Genomic DNA, 23,313 nt, shown 5'->3' on the forward strand with positions numbered 1-23,313 from the left:
GTCGACGGAACTGTTGTTGCTTCCATAGTACGTCCTGTAGTAGATGCTGGATGCAGGGTTGATTGTGATGATGTATGTTTATTGCTAGTATGTTGCAATGTGCTAGATAGAGTGCTTGTTTTGAGTAACGTTACCTGAGTAGTGGGGGAAACGCCAGGAGTGGTGACTGTGGTCGCTCGCTCTGCATCGGTGGTGTGTTTCTCAGATGGTCTCGCTGTTGTCTCCGATGAAGTAGAAGTGACTAGTCCTTCGGCCGTTGTTGGTGCACTTTCAGTGGTAGACGTAGTTATAACCTGCGTCGATGTCAAGGGTATAGTAGAATGGGATATTACTGTGGAGTACTTGGTGGATGGTGCCCTACTAGTGGTCTCCAGAGTACTTTGTTCTGAAGATACCCGTGTAGAGGGAGAAGTTGTCTCCGATAAAGTGGAAGTGACTAGCCCTTCGGCCGTTGTTGGTGCACTTTCTGTGGTAGACGTGGTTGTAAGTTCAGTTGATGTCAAGGGTACAGATTGGGATACTGCTGTGGAGAGCTTGGTGGATGTTCTGAGTAACGTTACCTGGCTAGTGGAGGAAACACCAGACGTGGAAAGAGTTGTCCCTCGGCCAGCATCGGTACTGCGTCTGCCTGATGTTGTCGCTGGTGCGGTTGTTGGAGGCAATTCTGTTTCTTGCCCTTCGTTTGTTGTTGGGAGAAACTCTATGTCTTCGGCTGTTGTTGGCAGAATTTCTTGGGTAGATGTTTGTCCTGCTTCCGTTGAATGTTGTGTTGTTTTCAAGGGTACAGTAGATGTTGGCGTTGTGGTGGACAGGATGGTGGATACTGCCTTCGAACTTGTTTCTTGTGATACCTGTGTGGAAATAAGATTTGACATACTTTTAGTGTTTCTGTTGCTTTGAAAGGTAAGGTAGATCTTAAAATTCTGGTAGTTTGTTAATGCGATGTAATGTATTTTCTTCATGTGTGCATGTCATGTCAGGAGATTACATTTACTAGTCTAGAGGTACGAAAAGTAGTAGATATGTATCTCTGAGATGTTAATGTCAGTTCAACATTTGTAGACTGTTGGTTGATCAAGTGTCGTTAAATATGATTGACCAGGTAAAGGTGCTTTGTTCATACTTGTGTAGTAAGTGCCGATAAAGTGATACACTGCAATGTGCTAGATAAAGACTTTGTCCTAAATACCTGAGCTGTGGAGGGAAAACCAGACGTGTAGACCGTTGTCCCCTGGTCAGCATCAGTGCTGCGTCTGACAGATGTTCTCCCTGTTGTCTCTGTTATAGTAGATGTTAGCAATGCTTCCGTTGTTGTCGGCGGAATGTCAGTGACAGATGTAGTTTGTGCTGTCGTGGGAAGTTGCGTTGTTGTGAAGGGTGCAGTAGACGGCACGAGTGTCGCTGGAAGAGACGTAGATGGCGCTCTGCTTGTGGCCTCCTGAAAGGCCGATGTCGGAGATGTCTGTTGGAAAATAACGGACATAGTCGTATTTAGCACCGTCTTCGATTACTGCCGAAGGTAAAACCGAACCTAAAATATTTATCAATGTGATGGGTGAAATTGGCGCGTTGTTGTTTCTTCATATGTGCTAGGATGGAGTGTAGATACCGAAATAAAACGAGTCATTGAAACAGTAGTTGCTTTCTCGGTAAGAACAGCCAACGTGCTAGATGCTAGTGATGACGGTGCCAGTGTGTTAGTGTCTGTTTAATGCTTTTTTTCGGGGGTTCTAGATCAAGAAGTTGCTCCAAATACCTGACTTGTAACAGAAGAAACAGCAGACGTGGAGACCGTTCTCACTTGATCTGCAACGGTGCTGGGTCTGGCAGACGTTAGCTCTGTTGTTTCTGTCAGAGTAGATGTTAGTAGCTCTTGTGCCGTTGTTGGTGCAATTCCAGTGGTAGCTGCTGTTGGCTCAATAGTCGGGAGTTGTGTAGATGTCGGGGCCGCAGTGGTCAGCTCAGTGGATGGTGCCCAACTAGTTGTCACCAGAGTACTCCTTCCCGAAGTTTGCTGTGTGAAATATGAGGGAATGTGATAAGGTCATCAATCAGTATCGAAGATAAGATGACCCTTGAAATTTAGGATGGTGATATAGTTGGTGAAATTATTCGTTTTGTGTCGATGACATATTAGTGTAGGGCATAATCAATGGTACGTAAAATCGATTAAATAGAGTAGGCACATCCGCTAGTGCTTCCTCAGAATGTTCAGTGAAAGTGATGGATGTAATTTGGTCGAATGTCTGATCTGTTAGTATAATGCCGGTATGCCGTGGTGTGGTGAATGCTTGTTCTAAATACCTGACTTGCGGTGGATGTAGCACCAGAAGTGAAGGCTGTTGTAATATAGTCTACATCCGTGGTGCGTTCTGCAGACGTTTGTGTTGTTTCTGTCAAAGTGGATGTGGGTAGATCTTGTGCCGTTGTTGGCGCAATTCCAGTGGTAGCTGTTGTTTTGTGATCTGTAGTTGTGTAATGCTTAGCTGTTGTAATTCCAATGTTCTTCGTTGACGATATGACTTGCGTTGGTGTTACGAGTGGTACGTCTGTTGTTGGTGAACGAGTAGTAGTGTCTGTTGTGGTCATTGTTGATAAAAAAGCGTTTCCTTCAGTGGTATCGGCAATCGTTTTAAACGTACTGACAGGTCTGGACGTTGATAAAGTCGTTGTGTGTTCTAAACTGTCTGTGGTTAGTGGTGAAACAGTAGAGCCCAATAATGTTGGTCCAGTGGGTGTTTGTGAGCTTACCTCTGTACCAGACACTGTCGTTGTTTTTGCACTCGAAGTTGGTCGTGTCCAGAAAGTTGTGCCCATTTCAGTGGTAGTCGAAAGTGGTGTTGTATAGTAATTGGATGTCGAACTTCTCATGCCCATTGTAGACAATGAAGCTTGTGTCGTTGTCAAGAGTGTAATGTCAGTTGTTTGTAAGGGACTTGTCGGCGAGGTTGTTTCTGTGGTGGCTTTGCTCGATATGAGACTGCTGCTTTCGGTGGTAGCGCCAAACGTTTGCAAAGTGCTACCAGGTGTGGTAGGCTGTATTGTGGTCGTGGCAGACACAGTTGGCTGGATCGTTGTTCTCGAGCTGCTAACGGTCGAAGGGATTCCTTCTGTTGAGAAATGTGCTGTAGATTGGCCAACAGTTGAATGACCTACCAAAGTGCTGGCAAATGTGCTCGTGGCACTTTGCGTTGTAGATGTTGGAACAGAAGATCCGTGTGTGCTAGTCTGCACCGTTGTCGTAGGATGTACTGTTGTTTCTTCAAGAGTAGACATCAAGAGGCTTCGCTCTGTACTTGGCTTCGCTGTAGAAAATGTGGTCTTTTGGGCGGCTGTACTTGTTGGGCGGCCTGCTAGTGTCGATCCTACAAATGTTGTTGGCTGGATTGTAGTACTTGGTCCGCTGGTGGTTGAGCTGATTCCTTGGCCTTCAGAAGAGCTCACAAAGGTACTTGTTGCACCCATCATTGTAGATGTTGGTTCTACTGTGCTAGCCGATACAGTTGTCTCTTTAACAGTAGAAGTCAAAGTGCTTTGCTCTGTGCTTGCCTTCACTGTAGAAAATGTAGTCTTTTGGGTTGTCGTTCTTTGGCCTGCCAGTGTGGTTTCTGCAATTGTTGTCGACTGGACTGAAGATTTTGGACTGGTTGTGGTGGAGCTGATTCCTTCTGTTGTTGCGATTGTGGAATGATCTGTAGACTGGGTAACAGTAGAAGGTCCTTCCGGGGAGCTTGCAAATGTACTTGTTACACTCATTGTTGTAGATGTTTGTGTAGTCGGTTCTCCTGTGGTAGTAAACACCGCGGTAGTAACAGGAAAAGTCGTCTCTTCAGCAGTAGACATCAAAGTGGTTTCCTCTGTACTTGGATGTACTGTAGAAAATATGGTTCTTTGTGCGGTCGTACTTTGGCCTGCTCTTGTCGAACCTACAAGCGTTGTCGGTGGGAATGAAGTTATCGAACTGCTGGTGGTCGAGCTGATTTCTTCCGTTGTTGCAATTGTGGAATGACCCGTAGACGTGAAAACAGTGGAAGTTAAGTCGGTGGTAGGTTTTTCTGTAGTAGGTTCTACTGTGGTAGTAGGCACCGTGGTCGTAGCAGGCAGCGTTGTCTGTTCGACGGTAGACTGGATAATGGTTGAAGGGGCTTCTGATGAGCTAGAAAATGTGCTTCTTTTACTCATCGTTGTAGATACTTGTGTCGTCGGTTCTACCGTGGCAGTATGTGCCGTTGTCGTACCAGGTACAGTTGACTGCTGTACAGTAGACTGCATAACAGTGGAAGAACTTTCTGAAGAGCTTGCAAATGTGCTTGTTTCATCCATCCTTGTGGATGTTTGTGATGTCGGTTCTACTGTGCTTTTATGCGCGGTTGTCGTAGCAGGCAAAGTTGTCTTTCCAGCAGTGGACGCCATAGTGGTTTGCTCTGTACTTGGATTTACCGTGGAAAATATGGTACTTTGGCCTGCTGGTGTCAATTCTGCAGATGTTGTGGGCTGCATTGTAGTTCTCAAGCTACTGGTGGTCGTGCTGGTTCCTTCTGTTGTGGCAATTGTAGAATGACTTGAAGACACGTTGATAGTGGAAGTTCCTTCCGAAGTGCTAACAAGTGTACTTGTTGTAGTCATCGTAGATGTTTGTGTTGTCGGTTCTACTGTGGTGGTTTGCACTGTTGTGAAGAAGGAAAGGTTGTCTCTTCAGCAGTTGTCTGACTAACAGTGGAAGGACTCTCTGAAGAGCTAGCAAATGTGCTTGCTGCACTCATCGTTGTCGATGCTTGTGTCGTCGGTTCTACAGTCGTAGTATGCGCCGTTGTCGTAGCAGGCATCGTTGTCTCTTCTACGGTAGACTGGCTAATGGTGGAAGGACTTTCTGAAGAGCTAGAAATCGTAGTCATCGTTGTAGATATTTGTGTCGTTGGTTCTACTGGTGTAGTATGCACCATAGTAGTAACAGGTAGAGTTGTCTCCTCAGCAGTTGACATTAAAATACTCTGCTCTGTACTTGGATTCAATGTTGAAAATATTGTCCTTTGGGTTGTTGTACTTTGGTCTGCCAGTGTCGATTCTGCAGGTATTGTTGGCTGGACTGAAGTCCTTGAGCTGCTGGCGGTAGAGATGATTTCTTCAGTTGTGGAATGCTCTGTAGATTGACCAACAGTTGAATAACCTGCGCTTGTGGCACTTAGTGTTGTAAAAGTTGGTGACGTCAGTCCATGGGTACTGGTCTTCATCATTGTTGTACGGGAAAGGGTCGTCCCACCAACTGTTACAGTGCTGCGATCTGTTGTAGGCTCGACTGTAGAAAATATGGTTCTTTGTGACGTCGTACTTAAGTCTGGTAGTGTCGATTCCATATATGTTGTTGGCTGGACTGATGTTTTTGAAGTAGTGGTGGTGTGACTTATTTCTTCTGTCGTGTCAATTGTCGGATAGGCTGTAGACTTGCGAACGGTTGAATAACTGATCGAAGTGCTGGCAAAAGGGCTTGTTGCACTCGTTGTTGTTGGTTCCGACGATATTACTGTGCTCGTCAGCGCTGAAGTCGTAGCGATAACAGTTGTCTCTTGAGCAGTAGACATCAAAGTGCTTTCTTCTGTACTTGGTTTCATTGTGGAAAATCTGGTACTTTGTGAGGATGTTCTTTGGCCTTCCAGTGTTGATTCCATATATGTTGTTGGCTGGACCGTGGTCCTCGAAGTACTTATGGTCGAGCTGACTTCCTCCGTAGTGCCAATTGTGGAATCTCTTGTAGACTGGTCAACGGTTGAAATACCTACAGAAGTGCTGACAGATGTGCTTGTTGCTCTCATTGTTGTAGAAGTTGGTGTAGCCAAGGTTGAGGTCAAAGTGCTTTGTTCTGTTGTTACATGCACAGTAGGAACTGTCGTTCTTTGCGCGGTTGTGGTTTTGTCCGCCGCTGTGGATTCAGCAAGCGTTGTCGTGGCTGAAGACGATTGAAATGTACTAGCCCTCTCCCTTGTTGTACTAGACACGGTGGTCTCTGCCAAGGTAGAGGTCAAAGTGCTTTGCTCTGTCGTTACCGGCAATGTAGGAACTGTGGTTCTTTGTGACGTCGTACCTTGGTCCACCGCTGTAGATTCAGAAAACGTTGTCGAAAGGACTGACGTTCTTGATGTGCTAGTGGTGGAGCTTGGTTCAACTGTGGTGCCTTCTGAGGAATATTCTGTCGACTGTCCAGTTGAATATCCTTCAGAAGTGCTAACAAGTGTACTTCGAGCACGTTCTGTGGAAGACGCGGCGGAAGACAATCCGATTGTGCTTGTCTGCTCTGCAGTCGTAGTAGCCACTGTGGTCTCATCAAGAGTCGATGTAGCAGTGCTTAGCTCAGTGGTTGCTGGCACTGTACGGAAGGTGGTTCTCTGCGTGGTGCTACTTTGTTCTGCCGATGTAGATTCTGCAGGCGTTGTGGTTGAGACTGAAGTTCCTTGGCTGCTTGTGGTCGTTTTCATGCCGTAGGTTGTAGCCGTGGACGAATGCCCAGTGGTCTGCGATACGGTGGTATGACCTTCCGACGTGCCAAGGATTGTGGTTGTAGCACTGGGTGTTGTAGACGTGGCTACAGACGATTCAAACGTGCTTGGCCTCTCCGTTGTTGTGGTCTCTGCCAAGGCTGAGGTCAAAGTACTCTGCTCTGTTGTTCCCGCCAGAGTAGGAACTGTCGTTCTTTGTGCAGTTGTAGTTTTGTCCGTTGTTGCACTAGCCACGGTGGTCTCTGCCAAGGTGGAGGTCAAAGTGCTTTGCTCTGTTGTTACCTGCACAGTAGGAACTGTCGTTCTTTGCGCGGTTGTGGTTTTGTCCGCCGCTGTGGATTCAGCAAGCGTTGTCATGGCGGAAGACGATTGAAATGTGCTAGACCTCTCCGTTGTTGTACTAGCCACGGTGGTCTCTGCCAAGGTAGAGGTCAAAGTGCTTTGCTCTGTTGTTACCGGCAATGTAGGAACTGTGGTTCTTTGCGCAGTTGTGCCTTGGTCCACCGGTGTAGATTCAGAAAACGTTGTCGAAAGGACTGACGTTCTTGATGTGCTAGTGGTGGAGCTTGGTTCAACTGTGGTGCCTTCTGAGGAATATTCTGTCGACTGTCCAGTTGAATATCCTTCAGAAGTGCTAACAAGTGTACTTCGAGCACGTTCTGTGGAAGACGCGGCGGAAGACAATCCGATTGTGCTTGTCTGCTCTGCAGTCGTAGTAGCCACTGTGGTCTCATCAAGAGTCGATGTAGCAGTGCTTAGCTCAGTGGTTGCTGGCACTGTACGGAAGGTGGTTCTCTGCGTGGTGCTACTTTGTTCTGCCAATGTAGATTCTGCAGGCGTTGTGGTTGAGACTGAAGTTCCTTGGCTGCTTGTGGTCGTTTTCATGCCGTAGGTTGTAGCCGTGGACGGATGCCCAGTGGTCTGCGATACGGTGGTATGACCTTCCGACGTGCCAAGGATTGTGGTTGTAGCACTGGGTGTTGTAGACGTGGCTATAGACGATTCAAACGTGCTAGGCCTCTCCGTTGTTGTGGTCTCTGCCAAGGTTGAAGTCAAAGTACTCTGCTCTGTTGTTCCCGCCAGAGTAGGAACTGTCGTTCTTTGCGCAGTTGTAGTTTTGTCCGTTGTTGCACTAGCCACGGTGGTGTCTGCCAAGGTGGAGGTCAAAGTGCTTTGCTCTGTTGTTACCTGCACAGTAGGAACTGTCGTTCTTTGCGCGGTTGTGGTTTTGTCCGCCGCTGTGGATTCAGCAAGCGTTGTCATGGCGGAAGACGATTGAAATGTGCTAGACCTCTCCGTTGTTGTACTAGCCACGGTGGTCTCTGCCAAGGTAGAGGTCAAAGTGCTTTGCTCTGTTGTTACCGGCAATGTAGGAACTGTGGTTCTTTGCGCAGTTGTACCTTGGTCCACCGGTGTAGATTCAGAAAACGTTGTCGAAAGGACTGACGTTCTTGATGTGCTAGTGGTGGAGCTTGGTTCAACTGTGGTGCCTTCTGAGGAATATTCTGTCGACTGTCCAGTTGAATATCCTTCAGAAGTGCTAACAAGTGTACTTCGAGCACGTTCTGTGGAAGACGCGGCGGAAGACAATCCGATTGTGCTTGTCTGCTCTGCAGTCGTAGTAGCCACTGTGGTCTCATCAAGAGTCGATGTAGCAGTGCTTAGCTCAGTGGTTGCTGGCACTGTACGGAAGGTGGTTCTCTGCGTGGTGCTACTTTGTTCTGCCGATGTAGATTCTGCAGGCGTTGTGGTTGAGACTGAAGTTGCTTGGCTGCTTGTGGTCGTTTTCATGCCGTAGGTTGTAGCCGTGGACGGATGCCCAGTGGTCTGCGATACGGTGGTATGACCTTCCGACGTGCCAAGGATTGTGGTTGTAGCACTGGGTGTTGTAGACGTGGCTACAGACGATTCAAACGTGCTAGGCCTCTCCGTTGTTGTGGTCTCTGCCAAGGTTGAGGTCAAAGTACTCTGCTCTGTTGTTCCCGCCAGAGTAGGAACTGTCGTTCTTTGCGCAGTTGTAGTTTTGTCCGTTGTTGCACTAGCCACGGTGGTCTCTGCCAAGGTGGAGGTCAAAGTGCTTTGCTCTGTTGTTACCTGCACAGTAGGAACTGTCGTTCTTTGCGCGGTTGTGGTTTTGTCCGCCGCTGTGGATTCAGCAAGCGTTGTCGTGGCGGAAGACGATGGAAATGTGCTAGACCTCTCCGTTGTTGTACTAGCCACGGTGGTCTCTGCCAAGGTAGAGGTCAAAGTGCTTTGCTCTGTTGTTACCGGCAATGTAGGAACTGTGGTTCTTTGCGCAGTTGTACCTTGGTCCACCGGTGTAGATTCAGAAAACGTTGTCGAAAGGACTGACGTTCTTGATGTGCTAGTGGTGGAGCTTGGTTCAACTGTGGTGCCTTCTGAGGAATATTCTGTCGACTGTCCAGTTGAATATCCTTCAGAAGTGCTAACAAGTGTACTTCGAGCACGTTCTGTGGAAGACGCGGCGGAAGATAATCCGATTGTGCTTGTCTGCTCTGCAGTCGTAGTAGCCGCTGTGGTCTCATCAAGAGTCGATGTAGCAGTGCTTAGCTCAGTGGTTGCTGGCACTGTACGGAAGGTGGTTCTCTGCGTGGTGCTACTTTGTTCTGCCGATGTAGATTCTGCAGGCGTTGTGGTTGAGACTGAAGTTGCTTGGCTGCTTGTGGTCGTTTTCATGCCGTAGGTTGTAGCCGTGGACGGATGCCCAGTGGTCTGCGATACGGTGGTATGACCTTCCGACGTGCCAAGGATTGTGGTTGTAGCACTGGGTGTTGTAGACGTGGCTACAGACGATTCAAACGTGCTAGGCCTCTCCGTTGTTGTGGTCTCTGCCAAGGTTGAGGTCAAAGTACTCTGCTCTGTTGTTCCCGCCAGAGTAGGAACTGTCGTTCTTTGCGCAGTTGTAGTTTTGTCCGTTGTTGCACTAGCCACGGTGGTCTCTGCCAAGGTGGAGGTCAAAGTGCTTTGCTCTGTTGTTACCTGCACAGTAGGAACTGTCGTTCTTTGCGCGGTTGTGGTTTTGTCCGCCGCTGTGGATTCAGCAAGCGTTGTCGTGGCGGAAGACGATGGAAATGTGCTAGACCTCTCCGTTGTTGTACTAGCCACGGTGGTCTCTGCCAAGGTAGAGGTCAAAGTGCTTTGCTCTGTTGTAACCGGCAATGTAGGAACTGTGGTTCTTTGCGCAGTTGTACCTTGGTCCACCGCTGTAGATTCAGAAAACGTTGTCGAAAGGACTGACGTTCTTGATGTGCTAGTGGTGGAGCTTGGTTCAACTGTGGTGCCTTCTGAGGAATATTCTGTCGACTGTCCAGTTGAATATCCTTCAGAAGTGCTAACAAGTGTACTTCGAGCACGTTCTGTGGAAGACGCGGCGGAAGACAATCCGATTGTGCTTGTCTGCTCTGCAGTCGTAGTAGCCACTGTGGTCTCATCAAGAGTCGATGTAGCAGTGCTTAGCTCAGTGGTTGCTGGCACTGTACGGAAGGTGGTTCTCTGCGTGGTGCTACTTTGTTCTGCCGATGTAGATTCTGCAGGCGTTGTCGTTGAGACCGAAGTTCCTTGGCTGCTTGTGGTCGTTTCGATGCCGTATGTTGTGGCCGTGGACGGATACCACGTGGTCTGAGATAGGGTGGTATGACCTTCCGACGTGCCAAGGATTGTGGTTGTAGCACTGGGTGTTGTAGACGTGGCTAAAGACGATTCAAACGTGCTAGGCCTCTCCGTTGTTGTGGTCTCTGCCAAGGTTGAGGTCAAAGTACTCTGCTCTGTTGTTCCCGCCAGAGTAGGAACTGTCGTTCTTTGCGCAGTTGTGGTTTTGTCCGTTGTTGCACTAGCCACGGTGGTCTCTGCCAAGGTGGAGGTCAAAGTGCTTTGCTCTGTTGTTACCTGCACAGTAGGAACTGTCGTTCTTTGCGCGGTTGTGGTTTTGTCCGCCGCTGTGGATTCAGCAAGCGTTGTCGTGGCGGAAGACGATTGAAATGTGCTAGACCTCTCCGTTGTTGTACTAGCCACGGTGGTCTCTGCCAAGGTAGAGGTCAAAGTGCTTTGCTCTGTTGTTACCGGCAATGTAGGAACTGTGGTTCTTTGCGCAGTTGTACCTTGGTCCACCGGTGTAGATTCAGAAAACGTTGTCGAAAGGACTGACGTTCTTGATGTGCTAGTGGTGGAGCTTGGTTCAACTGTGGTGCCTTCTGAGGAATATTCTGTCGACTGTCCAGTTGAATATCCTTCAGAAGTGCTAACAAGTGTACTTCGAGCACGTTCTGTGGAAGACGCGGCGGAAGACAATCCGATTGTGCTTGTCTGCTCCGCAGTCGTAGTAGCCACTGTGGTCTCATCAAGAGTCGATGTAGCAGTGCTTAGCTCAGTGGTTGCTGGCACTGTACGGAAGGTGGTTCTCTGCGTGGTGCTACTTTGTTCTGCCGATGTAGATTCTGCAGGCGTTGTGGTTGAGACTGAAGTTGCTTGGCTGCTTGTGGTCGTTTTCATGCCGTAGGTTGTAGCCGTGGACGGATGCCCAGTGGTCTGCGATACGGTGGTATGACCTTCCGACGTGCCAAGGATTGTGGTTGTAGCACTGGGTGTTGTAGACGTGGCTACAGACGATTCAAACGTGCTAGGCCTCTCCGTTGTTGTGGTCTCTGCCAAGGTTGAGGTCAAAGTACTCTGCTCTGTTGTTCCCGCCAGAGTAGGAACTGTCGTTCTTTGCGCAGTTGTAGTTTTGTCCGTTGTTGCACTAGCCACGGTGGTCTCTGCCAAGGTGGAGGTCAAAGTGCTTTGCTCTGTTGTTACCTGCACAGTAGGAACTGTCGTTCTTTGCGCGGTTGTGGTTTTGTCCGCCGCTGTGGATTCAGCAAGCGTTGTCGTGGCGGAAGACGATGGAAATGTGCTAGACCTCTCCGTTGTTGTACTAGCCACGGTGGTCTCTGCCAAGGTAGAGGTCAAAGTGCTTTGCTCTGTTGTTACCGGCAATGTAGGAACTGTGGTTCTTTGCGCAGTTGTACCTTGGTCCACCGGTGTAGATTCAGAAAACGTTGTCGAAAGGACTGACGTTCTTGATGTGCTAGTGGTGGAGCTTGGTTCAACTGTGGTGCCTTCTGAGGAATATTCTGTCGACTGTCCAGTTGAATATCCTTCAGAAGTGCTAACAAGTGTACTTCGAGCACGTTCTGTGGAAGACGCGGCGGAAGACAATCCGATTGTGCTTGTCTGCTCTGCAGTCGTAGTAGCCACTGTGGTCTCATCAAGAGTCGATGTAGCAGTGCTTAGCTCAGTGGTTGCTGGCACTGTACGGAAGGTGGTTCTCTGCGTGGTGCTACTTTGTTCTGCCGATGTAGATTCTGCAGGCGTTGTGGTTGAGACTGAAGTTGCTTGGCTGCTTGTGGTCGTTTTCATGCCGTAGGTTGTAGCCGTGGACGGATGCCCAGTGGTCTGCGATACGGTGGTATGACCTTCCGACGTGCCAAGGATTGTGGTTGTAGCACTGGGTGTTGTAGACGTGGCTACAGACGATTCAAACGTGCTAGGCCTCTCCGTTGTTGTGGTCTCTGCCAAGGTTGAGGTCAAAGTACTCTGCTCTGTTGTTCCCGCCAGAGTAGGAACTGTCGTTCTTTGCGCAGTTGTAGTTTTGTCCGTTGTTGCACTAGCCACGGTGGTGTCTGCCAAGCTGGAGGTCAAAGTGCTTTGCTCTGTTGTTACCTGCACAGTAGGAACTGTCGTTCTTTGCGCGGTTGTGGTTTTGTCCGCCGCTGTGGATTCAGCAAGCGTTGTCGTGGCGGAAGACGATTGAAATGTGCTAGACCTCTCCGTTGTTGTACTAGCCACGGTGGTCTCTGCCAAGGTAGAGGTCAAAGTGCTTTGCTCTGTTGTTACCGGCAATGTAGGAACTGTGGTTCTTTGCGCAGTTGTACCTTGGTCCACCGGTGTAGATTCAGAAAACGTTGTCGAAAGGACTGACGTTCTTGATGTGCTAGTGGTGGAGCTTGGTTCAACTGTGGTGCCTTCTGAGGAATATTCTGTCGACTGTCCAGTTGAATATCCTTCAGAAGTGCTAACAAGTGTACTTCGAGCACGTTCTGTGGAAGACGCGGCGGAAGACAATCCGATTGTGCTTGTCTGCTCTGCAGTCGTAGTAGCCAATGTGGTCTCATCAAGAGTCGATGTAGCAGTGCTTAGCTCAGTGGTTGCTGGCACTGTACGGAAGGTGGTTCTCTGCGTGGTGCTACTTTGTTCTGCCGATGTAGATTCTGCAGGCGTTGTCGTTGAGACCGAAGTTCCTTGGCTGCTTGTGGTCGTTTCGATGCCGTATGTTGTGGCCGTGGACGGATACCACGTGGTCTGAGATAGGGTGGTATGACCTTCCGACGTGCCAAGGATTGTGGTTGTAGCACTGGGTGTTGTAGACGTGGCTACAGACGATTCAAACGTGCTAGGCCTCTCCGTTGTTGTGGTCTCTGCCAAGGTTGAGGTCAAAGTACTCTGCTCTGTTGTTCCCGCCAGAGTAGGAACTGTCGTTCTTTGCGCAGTTGTGGTTTTGTCCGTTGTTGTACTAGCCACGGTGGTCTCTGCCAAGGTGGAGGTCAAAGTGCTTTGCTCTGTTGTTACCTGCACAGTAGGAACTGTCGTTCTTTGCGCGGTTGTGGTTTTGTCCGCCGCTGTGGATTCAGCAAGCGTTGTCGTGGCGGAAGACGATTGAAATGTGCTAGACCTCTCCATTGTTGTACTAGCCACGGTGGTCTCAGCCAAGGTAGAGGTCAAAGTGCTTTGCTCTGTTGTAACCGGCAATGTAGGAACTGTGGTTCTTTGCGCAGTTGTACCTTGGTCCACCGGTGTAGATTCAGAAAACGTTGTCGAAAGGACTGACGTTCTTGATGTGCTAGTGGTGGAGCTTGGTTCAACTGTGGTGCCTTCTGAGGAATATTCTGTCGACTGTCCAGTTGAATATCCTTCAGAAGTGCTAACAAGTGTACTTCGAGCACGTTCTGTGGAAGACGCGGCGGAAGACAATCCGATTGTGCTTGTCTGCTCTGCAGTCGTAGTAGCCACTGTGGTCTCATCAAGAGTCGATGTAGCAGTGCTTAGCTCAGTGGTTGCTGGCACTGTACGGAAGGTGGTTCTCTGCGTGGTGCTACTTTGTTCTGCCGATGTAGATTCTGCAGGCGTTGTGGTTGAGACTGAAGTTCCTTGGCTGCTTGTGGTCGTTTTCATGCCGTAGGTTGTAGCCGTGGACGGATGCCCAGTGGTCTGCGATACGGTGGTATGACCTTCCGACGTGCCAAGGATTGTGGTTGTAGCACTGGGTGTTGTAGACGTGGCTACAGACGATTCAAACGTACTAGTCCTCTCCGTTGTTGTGGTCTCTGCCAAGGTTGAGGTCAAAGTACTCTGCTCTGTTGTTCCCGCCAGAGTAGGAACTGTCGTTCTTTGCGCAGTTGTAGTTTTGTCCGTCGTTGCACTAGCCACGGTGGTGTCTGCCAAGGTGGAGGTCAAAGTGCTTTGCTCTGTTGTTACCTGCACAGTAGGAACTGTCGTTCTTTGCGCGGTTGTGGTTTTGTCCGCCGCTGTGGATTCAGCAAGCGTTGTCGTGGCGGAAGACGATTGAAATGTGCTAGACCTCTCCGTTGTTCTACTAGCCACGGTGGTCTCTGCCAAGGTAGAGGTCAAAGTGCTTTGCTCTGTTGTTACCGGCAATGTAGGAACTGTGGTTCTTTGTGACGTCGTACCTTGGTCCACCGCTGTAGATTCAGAAAACGTTGTCGAAAGGACTGACGTTCTTGATGTGCTAGTGGTGGAGCTTGGTTCAACTGTGGTGCCTTCTGAGGAATATTCTGTCGACTGTCCAGTTGAATATCCTTCAGAAGTGCTAACAAGTGTACTTCGAGCACGTTCTGTGGAAGACGCGGCGGAAGACAATCCGATTGTGCTTGTCTGCTCTGCAGTCGTAGTAGCCACTGTGGTCTCATCAAGAGTCGATGTAGCAGTGCTTAGCTCAGTGGTTGCTGGCACTGTACGGAAGGTGGTTCTCTGCGTGGTGCTACTTTGTTCTGCCGATGTAGATTCTGCAGGCGTTGTGGTTGAGACTGAAGTTGCTTGGCTGCTTGTGGTCGTTTTCATGCCGTAGGTTGTAGCCGTGGACGGATGCCCAGTGGTCTGCGATACGGTGGTATGACCTTCCGACGTGCCAAGGATTGTGGTTGTAGCACTGGGTGTTGTAGACGTGGCTACAGACGATTCAAACGTGCTAGGCCTCTCCGTTGTTGTGGTCTCTGCCAAGGTTGAGGTCAAAGTACTCTGCTCTGTTGTTCCCGCCAGAGTAGGAACTGTCGTTCTTTGCGCAGTTGTAGTTTTGTCCGTTGTTGCACTAGCCACGGTGGTGTCTGCCAAGCTGGAGGTCAAAGTGCTTTGCTCTGTTGTTACCTGCACAGTAGGAACTGTCGTTCTTTGCGCGGTTGTGGTTTTGTCCGCCGCTGTGGATTCAGCAAGCGTTGTCGTGGCGGAAGACGATGGAAATGTGCTAGACCTCTCCGTTGTTGTACTAGCCACGGTGGTCTCTGCCAAGGTAGAGGTCAAAGTGCTTTGCTCTGTTGTTACCGGCAATGTAGGAACTGTGGTTCTTTGCGCAGTTGTACCTTGGTCCACCGGTGTAGATTCAGAAAACGTTGTCGAAAGGACTGACGTTCTTGATGTGCTAGTGGTGGAGCTTGGTTCAACTGTGGTGCCTTCTGAGGAATATTCTGTCGACTGTCCAGTTGAATATCCTTCAGAAGTGCTAACAAGTGTACTTCGAGCACGTTCTGTGGAAGACGCGGCGGAAGACAATCCGATTGTGCTTGTCTGCTCTGCAGTCGTAGTAGCCACTGTGGTCTCATCAAGAGTCGATGTAGCAGTGCTTAGCTCAGTGGTTGCTGGCACTGTACGGAAGGTGGTTCTCTGCGTGGTGCTACTTTGTTCTGCCAATGTAGATTCTGCAGGCGTTGTGGTTGAGACTGAAGTTCCTTGGCTGCTTGTGGTCGTTTTCATGCCGTAGGTTGTAGCCGTGGACGGATGCCCAGCGGTCTGCGATACGGTGGTATGACCTTCCGACGTGCCAAGGATTGTGGTTGTAGCACTGGGTGTTGTAGACGTGGCTATAGACGATTCAAACGTGCTAGGCCTCTCCGTTGTTGTGGTCTCTGCCAAGGTTGAGGTCAAAGTACTCTGCTCTGTTGTTCCCGCCAGAGTAGGAACTGTCGTTCTTTGCGCAGTTGTAGTTTTGTCCGTTGTTGCACTAGCCACGGTGGTCTCTGCCAAGGTGGAGGTCAAAGTGCTTTGCTCTGTTGTTACCTGCACAGTAGGAACTGTCGTTCTTTGCGCGGTTGTGGTTTTGTCCGCCGCTGTGGATTCAGCAAGTGTTGTCGTGGCGGAAGACGATTGAAATGTGCTAGACCTCTCCGTTGTTGTACTAGCCACGGTGCTCTCTGCCAAGGTAGAGGTCAAAGTGCTTTGCTCTGTTGTTACCTGCAATGTAGGAACTGTGGTTCTTTGCGCAGTTGTACCTTGGTCCACCGCTGTAGATTCAGAAAACGTTGTCGAAAGGACTGACGTTCTTGATGTGCTAGTGGTGGAGCTTGGTTCAACTGTGGTGCCTTCTGAGGAATATTCTGTCGACTGTCCAGTTGAATATCCTTCAGAAGTGCTAACAAGTGTACTTCGAGCACGTTCTGTGGAAGACGCGGCGGAAGACAATCCGATTGTGCTTGTCTGCTCTGCAGTCGTAGTAGCCACTGTGGTCTCATCAAGAGTCGATGTAGCAGTGCTTAGCTCAGTGGTTGCTGGCACTGTACGGAAGGTGGTTCTCTGCGTGGTGCTACTTTGTTCTGCCGATGTAGATTCTGCAGGCGTTGTCGTTGAGACCGAAGTTCCTTGGCTGCTTGTGGTCGTTTCGATGCCGTATGTTGTGGCCGTGGACGGATACCACGTGGTCTGAGATAGGGTGGTATGACCTTCCGACGTGCCAAGGATCGTGGTTGTAGCACTGGGTGTTGTAGACGTGGCTAAAGACGATTCAAACGTGCTAGGCCTCTCCGTTGTTGTGGTCTCTGCCAAGGTTGAGGTCAAAGTACTCTGCTCTGTTGTTCCCGCCAGAGTAGGAACTGTCGTTCTTTGCGCAGTTGTGGTTTTGTCCGTTGTTGCACTAGCCACGGTGGTCTCTGCCAAGGTGGAGGTCAAAGTGCTTTGCTCTGTTGTTACCTGCACAGTAGGAACTGTCGTTCTTTGCGCGGTTGTGGTTTTGTCCGCCGCTGTGGATTCAGCAAGCGTTGTCGTGGCGGAAGACGATTGAAATGTGCTAGACCTCTCCATTGTTGTACTAGCCACGGTGGTCTCAGCCAAGGTAGAGGTCAAAGTGCTTTGCTCTGTTGTAACCGGCAATGTAGGAACTGTGGTTCTTTGCGCAGTTGTACCTTGGTCCACCGCTGTAGATTCAGAAAACGTTGTCGAAAGGACTGAAGTTCTTGATGTGCTAGTGGTGGAGCTTGGTTCAACTGTGGTGCCTTCTGAGGAATATTCTGTCGACTGTCCAGTTGAATATCCTTCAGAAGTGCTAACAAGTGTACTTCGAGCACGTTCTGTGGAAGACGCGGCGGAAGACAATCCGATTGTGCTTGTCTGCTCTGCAGTCGTAGTAGCCACTGTGGTCTCATCAAGAGTCGATGTAGCAGTGCTTAGCTCAGTGGTTGCTGGCACTGTACGGAAGGTGGTTCTCTGCGTGGTGCTACTTTGTTCTGCCGATGTAGATTCTGCAGGCGTTGTGGTTGAGACTGAAGTTGCTTGGCTGCTTGTGGTCGTTTTCATGCCGTAGGTTGTAGCCGTGGACGGATGCCCAGTGGTCTGCGATACGGTGGTATGACCTTCCGACGTGCCAAGGATTGTGGTTGTAGCACTGGGTGTTGTAGACGTGGCTACAGACGATTCAAACGTGCTAGGCCTCTCCGTTGTTGTGGTCTCTGCCAAGGTTGAGGTCAAAGTACTCTGCTCTGTTGTTCCCGCCAGAGTAGGAACTGTCGTTCTTTGCGCAGTTGTAGTTTTGTCCGTTGTTGCACTAGCCACGGTGGTGTCTGCCAAGCTGGAGGTCAAAGTGCTTTGCTCTGTTGTTACCTGCACAGTAGGAACTGTCGTTCTTTGCGCGGTTGTGGTTTTGTCCGCCGCTGTGGATTCAGCAAGCGTTGTCGTGGCGGAAGACGATTGAAATGTGCTAGACCTCTCCGTTGTTCTACTAGCCAGGGTGGTCTCTGCCAAGGTAGAGGTCAAAGTGCTTTGCTCTGTTGTTACCGGCAATGTAGGAACTGTGGTTCTTTGCGCAGTTGTACCTTGGTCCACCGCTGTAGATTCAGAAAACGTTGTCGAAAGGAATGACGTTCTTGATGTGCTAGTGGTGGAGCTTGGTTCAACTGTGGTGCCTTCTGAGGAATATTCTGTCGACTGTCCAGTTGAATATCCTTCAGAAGTGCTAACAAGTGTACTTCGAGCACGTTCTGTGGAAGACGCGGCGGAAGACAATCCGATTGTGCTTGTCTGCTCTGCAGTCGTAGTAGCCACTGTGGTCTCATCAAGAGTCGATGTAGCAGTGCTTAGCTCAGTGGTTGCTGGCACTGTACGGAAGGTGGTTCTCTGCGTGGTGCTACTTTGTTCTGCCGATGTAGATTCTGCAGGCGTTGTGGTTGAGACTGAAGTTGCTTGGCTGCTTGTGGTCGTTTTCATGCCGTAGGTTGTAGCCGTGGACGGATGCCCAGTGGTCTGCGATACGGTGGTATGACCTTCCGACGTGCCAAGGATTGTGGTTGTAGCACTGGGTGTTGTAGACGTGGCTACAGACGATTCAAACGTGCTAGGCCCCTCCGTTGTTGTGGTCTCTGCCAAGGTTGAGGTCAAAGTACTCTGCTCTGTTGTTCCCGCCAGAGTAGGAACTGTCGTTCTTTGCGCAGTTGTAGTTTTGTCCGTTGTTGCACTAGCCACGGTGGTGTCTGCCAAGGTGGAGGTCAAAGTGCTTTGCTCTGTTGTTACCTGCACAGTAGGAACTGTCGTTCTTTGCGCGGTTGTGGTTTTGTCCGCCGCTGTGGATTCAGCAAGCGTTGTCGTGGCGGAAGACGATGGAAATGTGCTAGACCTCTCCGTTGTTGTACTAGCCACGGTGGTCTCTGCCAAGGTAGAGGTCAAAGTGCTTTGCTCTGTTGTTACCGGCAATGTAGGAACTGTGGTTCTTTGCGCAGTTGTACCTTGGTCCACCGGTGTAGATTCAGAAAACGTTGTCGAAAGGACTGACGTTCTTGATGTGCTAGTGGTGGAGCTTGGTTCAACTGTGGTGCCTTCTGAGGAATATTCTGTCGACTGTCCAGTTGAATATCCTTCAGAAGTGCTAACAAGTGTACTTCGAGCACGTTCTGTGGAAGACGCGGCGGAAGACAATCCGATTGTGCTTGTCTGCTCTGCAGTCGTAGTAGCCACTGTGGTCTCATCAAGAGTCGATGTAGCAGTGCTTAGCTCAGTGGTTGCTGGCACTGTACGGAAGGTGGTTCTCTGCGTGGTGCTACTTTGTTCTGCCGATGTAGATTCTGCAGGCGTTGTCGTTGAGACCGAAGTTCCTTGGCTGCTTGTGGTCGTTTCGATGCCGTATGTTGTGGCCGTGGACGGATGCCCAGTGGTCTGCGATACGGTGGTATGACCTTCCGACGTGCCAAGGATTGTGGTTGTAGCACTGGGTGTTGTAGACGTGGCTACAGACGATTCAAACGTGCTAGGCCTCTCCGTTGTTGTGGTCTCTGCCAAGGTTGAGGTCAAAGTACTCTGCTCTGTTGTTCCCGCCAGAGTAGGAACTGTCGTTCTTTGCGCAGTTGTGGTTTTGTCCGTTGTTGCACTAGCCACGGTGGTCTCTGCCAAGGTGGAGGTCAAAGTGCTTTGCTCTGTTGTTACCTGCACAGTAGGAACTGTCGTTCTTTGCGCGGTTGTGGTTTTGTCCGCCGCTGTAGATTCAGCAAGCGTTGTCGTGGCGGAAGACGATTGAAATGTGCTAGACCTCTCCGTTGTTGTACTAGCCACGGTGGTCTCTGCCAAGGTAGAGGTCAAAGTGCTTTGCTCTGTTGTTACCGGCAATGTAGGAACTGTGGTTCTTTGCGCAGTTGTACCTTGGTCCACCGGTGTAGATTCAGAAAACGTTGTCGAAAGGACTGACGTTCTTGATGTGCTAGTGGTGGAGCTTGGTTCAACTGTGGTGCCTTCTGAGGAATATTCTGTCGACTGTCCAGTTGAATATCCTTCAGAAGTGCTAACAAGTGTACTTCGAGCACGTTCTGTGGAAGACGCGGCGGAAGACAATCCGATTGTGCTTGTCTGCTCTGCAGTCGTAGTAGCCACTGTGGTCTCATCAAGAGTCGATGTAGCAGTGCTTAGCTCAGTGGTTGCTGGCACTGTACGGAAGGTGGTTCTCTGCGTGGTGCTACTTTGTTCTGCCGATGTAGATTCTGCAGGCGTTGTGGTTGAGACTGAAGTTGCTTGGCTGCTTGTGGTCGTTTTCATGCCGTAGGTTGTAGCCGTGGACGGATGCCCAGTGGTCTGCGATACGGTGGTATGACCTTCCGACGTGCCAAGGATTGTGGTTGTAGCACTGGGTGTTGTAGACGTGGCTACAGACGATTCAAACGTGCTAGGCCCCTCCGTTGTTGTGGTCTCTGCCAAGGTTGAGGTCAAAGTACTCTGCTCTGTTGTTCCCGCCAGAGTAGGAACTGTCGTTCTTTGCGCAGTTGTAGTTTTGTCCGTTGTTGCACTAGCCACGGTGGTGTCTGCCAAGGTGGAGGTCAAAGTGCTTTGCTCTGTTGTTACCTGCACAGTAGGAACTGTCGTTCTTTGCGCGGTTGTGGTTTTGTCCGCCGCTGTGGATTCAGCAAGCGTTGTCGTGGCGGAAGACGATGGAAATGTGCTAGACCTCTCCGTTGTTGTACTAGCCACGGTGGTCTCTGCCAAGGTAGAGGTCAAAGTGCTTTGCTCTGTTGTTACCGGCAATGTAGGAACTGTGGTTCTTTGCGCAGTTGTACCTTGGTCCACCGGTGTAGATTCAGAAAACGTTGTCGAAAGGACTGACGTTCTTGATGTGCTAGTGGTGGAGCTTGGTTCAACTGTGGTGCCTTCTGAGGAATATTCTGTCGACTGTCCAGTTGAATATCCTTCAGAAGTGCTAACAAGTGTACTTCGAGCACGTTCTGTGGAAGACGCGGCGGAAGACAATCCGATTGTGCTTGTCTGCTCCGCAGTCGTAGTAGCCACTGTGGTCTCATCAAGAGTCGATGTAGCAGTGCTTAGCTCAGTGGTTGCTGGCACTGTACGGAAGGTGGTTCTCTGCGTGGTGCTACTTTGTTCTGCCGATGTAGATTCTGCAGGCGTTGTGGTTGAGACTGAAGTTGCTTGGCTGCTTGTGGTCGTTTTCATGCCGTAGGTTGTAGCCGTGGACGGATGCCCAGTGGTCTGCGATACGGTGGTATGACCTTCCGACGTGCCAAGGATTGTGGTTGTAGCACTGGGTGTTGTAGACGTGGCTACAGACGATTCAAACGTGCTAGGCCTCTCCGTTGTTGTGGTCTCTGCCAAGGTTGAGGTCAAAGTACTCTGCTCTGTTGTTCCCGCCAGAGTAGGAACTGTCGTTCTTTGCGCAGTTGTAGTTTTGTCCGTTGTTGTACTTGCCACGGTGGTCTCTGGCAAGGTGGAGGTCAAAGTGCTTTGCTCTGTTGTTACCGCCAGAGTAGGAACTGTCGTTCTTTGCGCGGTCGTGCTTTCGTCCACAGGTGTCGATTCAGAAAGCGTTGTCGTGGCAAAAGATGACTTAAATGTGCTAGCCCTCTCCGTTGTTGTACTAGCCACTGTGGTCTCTGCCAACGTTGAGGTCAAGGTGCTTTGTTCTGTCGTTACCGGCAGTGTAGGGACTGTGGTTATTTGTGCCGTCGTACCTTGGTCCACCGGTGTAGATTGTGAAAACGTTGTCGAATGGACTGACGTTCTTGATCTGCTAGTGGTGGAGCTTGGTTCAAGGGTGGTGCCTGCTGAAGAATATTCTGTCGACTGTCCAGTTGAATATCCTTCAGAAGTGCTAACAAGTGTACTTCGAGCACGTTCTGTGGAAGACGCGGCGGAAGACAATCCGATTGTGCTTGTCTGCTCTGCAGTCGTAGTAGTCACTGTGGTCTCATCAAGAGTCGATGTAGCAGTGCTTCGCTCAGTGGTTGCCGGCACTGTACGGAAGGTGGTTCTCTGCGTGGTGCTACTTTGTTCTGCCGATGTAGATTCTGCAGGCGTTGTCGTTGAGACCGAAGTTCCTTGGCTGCTTGTGGTCGTTTTGATGCCGTATGTTGTGGCCGTGGACGGATACCACGTGGTCTCCGATAGGGTGGTATGACCTTCCGACGTGCCAAGAATCGTGGTTATAGCACTGGGTGTTGTAGACGTGGCGGAAGTTGAATGACCTTTTGAAGTACTGACAAACGTGCTTGTTGCACTCATTGTTGTAGTTGTTGGTGTAGACGATTCTATTGAGCTAGTCAGCACCGTTGTCGTAAGTGGCACTGTTGTCTCTTCAACAGTAGTTTGCTCTGTGCTTGGATTCACTGTAGCATGTGTGGTTCTTTGGCCAGTCGTACCTTGGTCTGACAATGTCGATTCCATAAATGTCTGCATGACTGAAGTTCTTGAAGTACTTTTGGTCGATCGGATCCCTTCTGTTTTGAGCATTGTCGTAATAGGTACAGTTGTCTCTTCAACGGCAGCCGTTAAAGTGCTCTGCTCTGTACTTGGATTCACTGTTGTCTCTTCAACAGTAGTTTGCTCTGTGCTTGGTTTCACTGTTGTCTCTTCAACAGTAGTTTGCTCTGTGCTTGGCTTCACTGTTGTCTCTTGAACAGTAGTTTGCTCTGTGCTTGGCTTCACTGTTGTCTCTTGAACAGTAGTTTGCTCTGTGCTTGGCTTCACTGTTGTCTCTTCTACCGTAGTTTGCTGTGTACTTGGTTTCACCGTTGTCTCTAGAACAGTAGTTTGCTCTGTGCTTGGTTTCACTGTTGTCTGTTCATCAGTAGTTTGCTCTGTGCTTGGATTCACTGTAGCAATCGTGGTTCTTTGGCCGGTCGTACTTTGGTCTGCTAGTGTTGTCGTTATAGCTACAGTTGTCTCTTCAACCGTAGAGGTAAAAGTGCTTTGCTCTGTACTTGGCTTCACTGTTGTCTCTTGAACAGTAGTTTGCTCTGTGCTTGGCTTCACTGTTGTCTCTTCTACAGTAGTTTGCTGTGTACTTGGTTTCACCGTTGTCTCTAGAACAGTAGTTTGCTCTGTGCTTGGCTTCACTGTTGTCTCTTGAACAGTAGTTTGCTCTGTGCTTGGCTTCACTGTTGTCTCTTGAACAGTAGTTTGCTCTGTGCTTGGCTTCACTGTTGTCTCTTCTACCGTAGTTTGCTGTGTACTTGGTTTCACCGTTGTCTCTAGAACAGTAGTTTGCTCTGTGCTTGGTTTCACTGTTGTCTGTTCATCAGTAGTTTGCTCTGTGCTTGGATTCACTGTAGCAATCGTGGTTCTTTGGCCGGTCGTACTTTGGTCTGCTAGTGTTGTCGTTATAGCTACAGTTGTCTCTTCAACCGTAGAGGTAAAAGTGCTTTGCTCTGTACTTGGCTTCACTGTTGTCTCTTCAACAGTAGTTTGCTCTGTGCTTGGTTTCACTGTTGTCTCTTCAACAGTAGTTTGCTCTGTGCTTGGCTTCACTGTTGTCTCTTTAACAGTACTTTGCTCTGTGCTTGGT

At 49.6% G+C, this 23,313-nt stretch overlaps 4 protein-coding genes across 4 annotated transcripts in view; all 4 read right to left on the reverse strand.

Moving 5' to 3' along the window:
* The window catches only part of LOC118425001, a 42,078-nt gene extending 37,437 nt beyond the window's left edge, over nucleotides 1-4,641 (reverse strand). Inside the window, exons 1-5 of the mRNA XM_035833816.1 lie at nucleotides 2,752-4,641; nucleotides 1,757-2,014; nucleotides 1,190-1,462; nucleotides 561-851; nucleotides 21-293 (exon numbers count right to left, since the gene is read on the reverse strand). Of these exons, the coding sequence (XP_035689709.1) occupies nucleotides 21-293; nucleotides 561-851; nucleotides 1,190-1,462; nucleotides 1,757-2,014; nucleotides 2,752-4,626 (2,970 nt within the window). The 5' untranslated portion in view covers nucleotides 4,627-4,641. The remainder of the gene's footprint in view (nucleotides 1-20; nucleotides 294-560; nucleotides 852-1,189; nucleotides 1,463-1,756; nucleotides 2,015-2,751) is intronic.
* Nucleotides 4,632-6,065, reverse strand: LOC118425002 (mucin-5AC-like; the record flags this gene model as incomplete). The annotated part of the gene is made up of 1 exon (XM_035833817.1): nucleotides 4,632-6,065. A coding segment is annotated over one exon (1,416 nt), but the record flags the coding sequence as incomplete, so codon positions are not given.
* Nucleotides 6,066-11,826: 5,761 nt separating this feature from the next.
* On the reverse strand, nucleotides 11,827-15,586 carry LOC118425003 (cell wall protein DAN4-like). The gene is made up of 3 exons (XM_035833818.1): nucleotides 15,303-15,586; nucleotides 13,489-13,907; nucleotides 11,827-11,962 (listed from the first exon to the last, which is right to left on the reverse strand). Exons 1-3 carry the CDS (start codon nucleotides 15,528-15,530, stop codon nucleotides 11,827-11,829), a joined length of 783 nt encoding a protein of 260 aa, XP_035689711.1. The 5' UTR covers nucleotides 15,531-15,586.
* A 5,300-nt stretch (nucleotides 15,587-20,886) lies between these two features.
* The window catches only part of LOC118425004 (mucin-5AC-like), a 3,523-nt gene continuing 1,096 nt past the window's right edge, over nucleotides 20,887-23,313 (reverse strand). The window contains exons 2-3 of the mRNA XM_035833820.1: nucleotides 21,628-23,307; nucleotides 20,887-21,022 (exon numbers count right to left, since the gene is read on the reverse strand). Coding sequence (XP_035689713.1) covers nucleotides 20,887-21,022; nucleotides 21,628-23,307 — 1,816 coding nt within the window. The remainder of the gene's footprint in view (nucleotides 21,023-21,627; nucleotides 23,308-23,313) is intronic.

Source organism: Branchiostoma floridae, chromosome 10 (assembly GCF_000003815.2).
Source record: "Branchiostoma floridae strain S238N-H82 chromosome 10, Bfl_VNyyK, whole genome shotgun sequence".
Lineage (NCBI taxonomy): Eukaryota > Metazoa > Chordata > Leptocardii > Amphioxiformes > Branchiostomatidae > Branchiostoma > Branchiostoma floridae.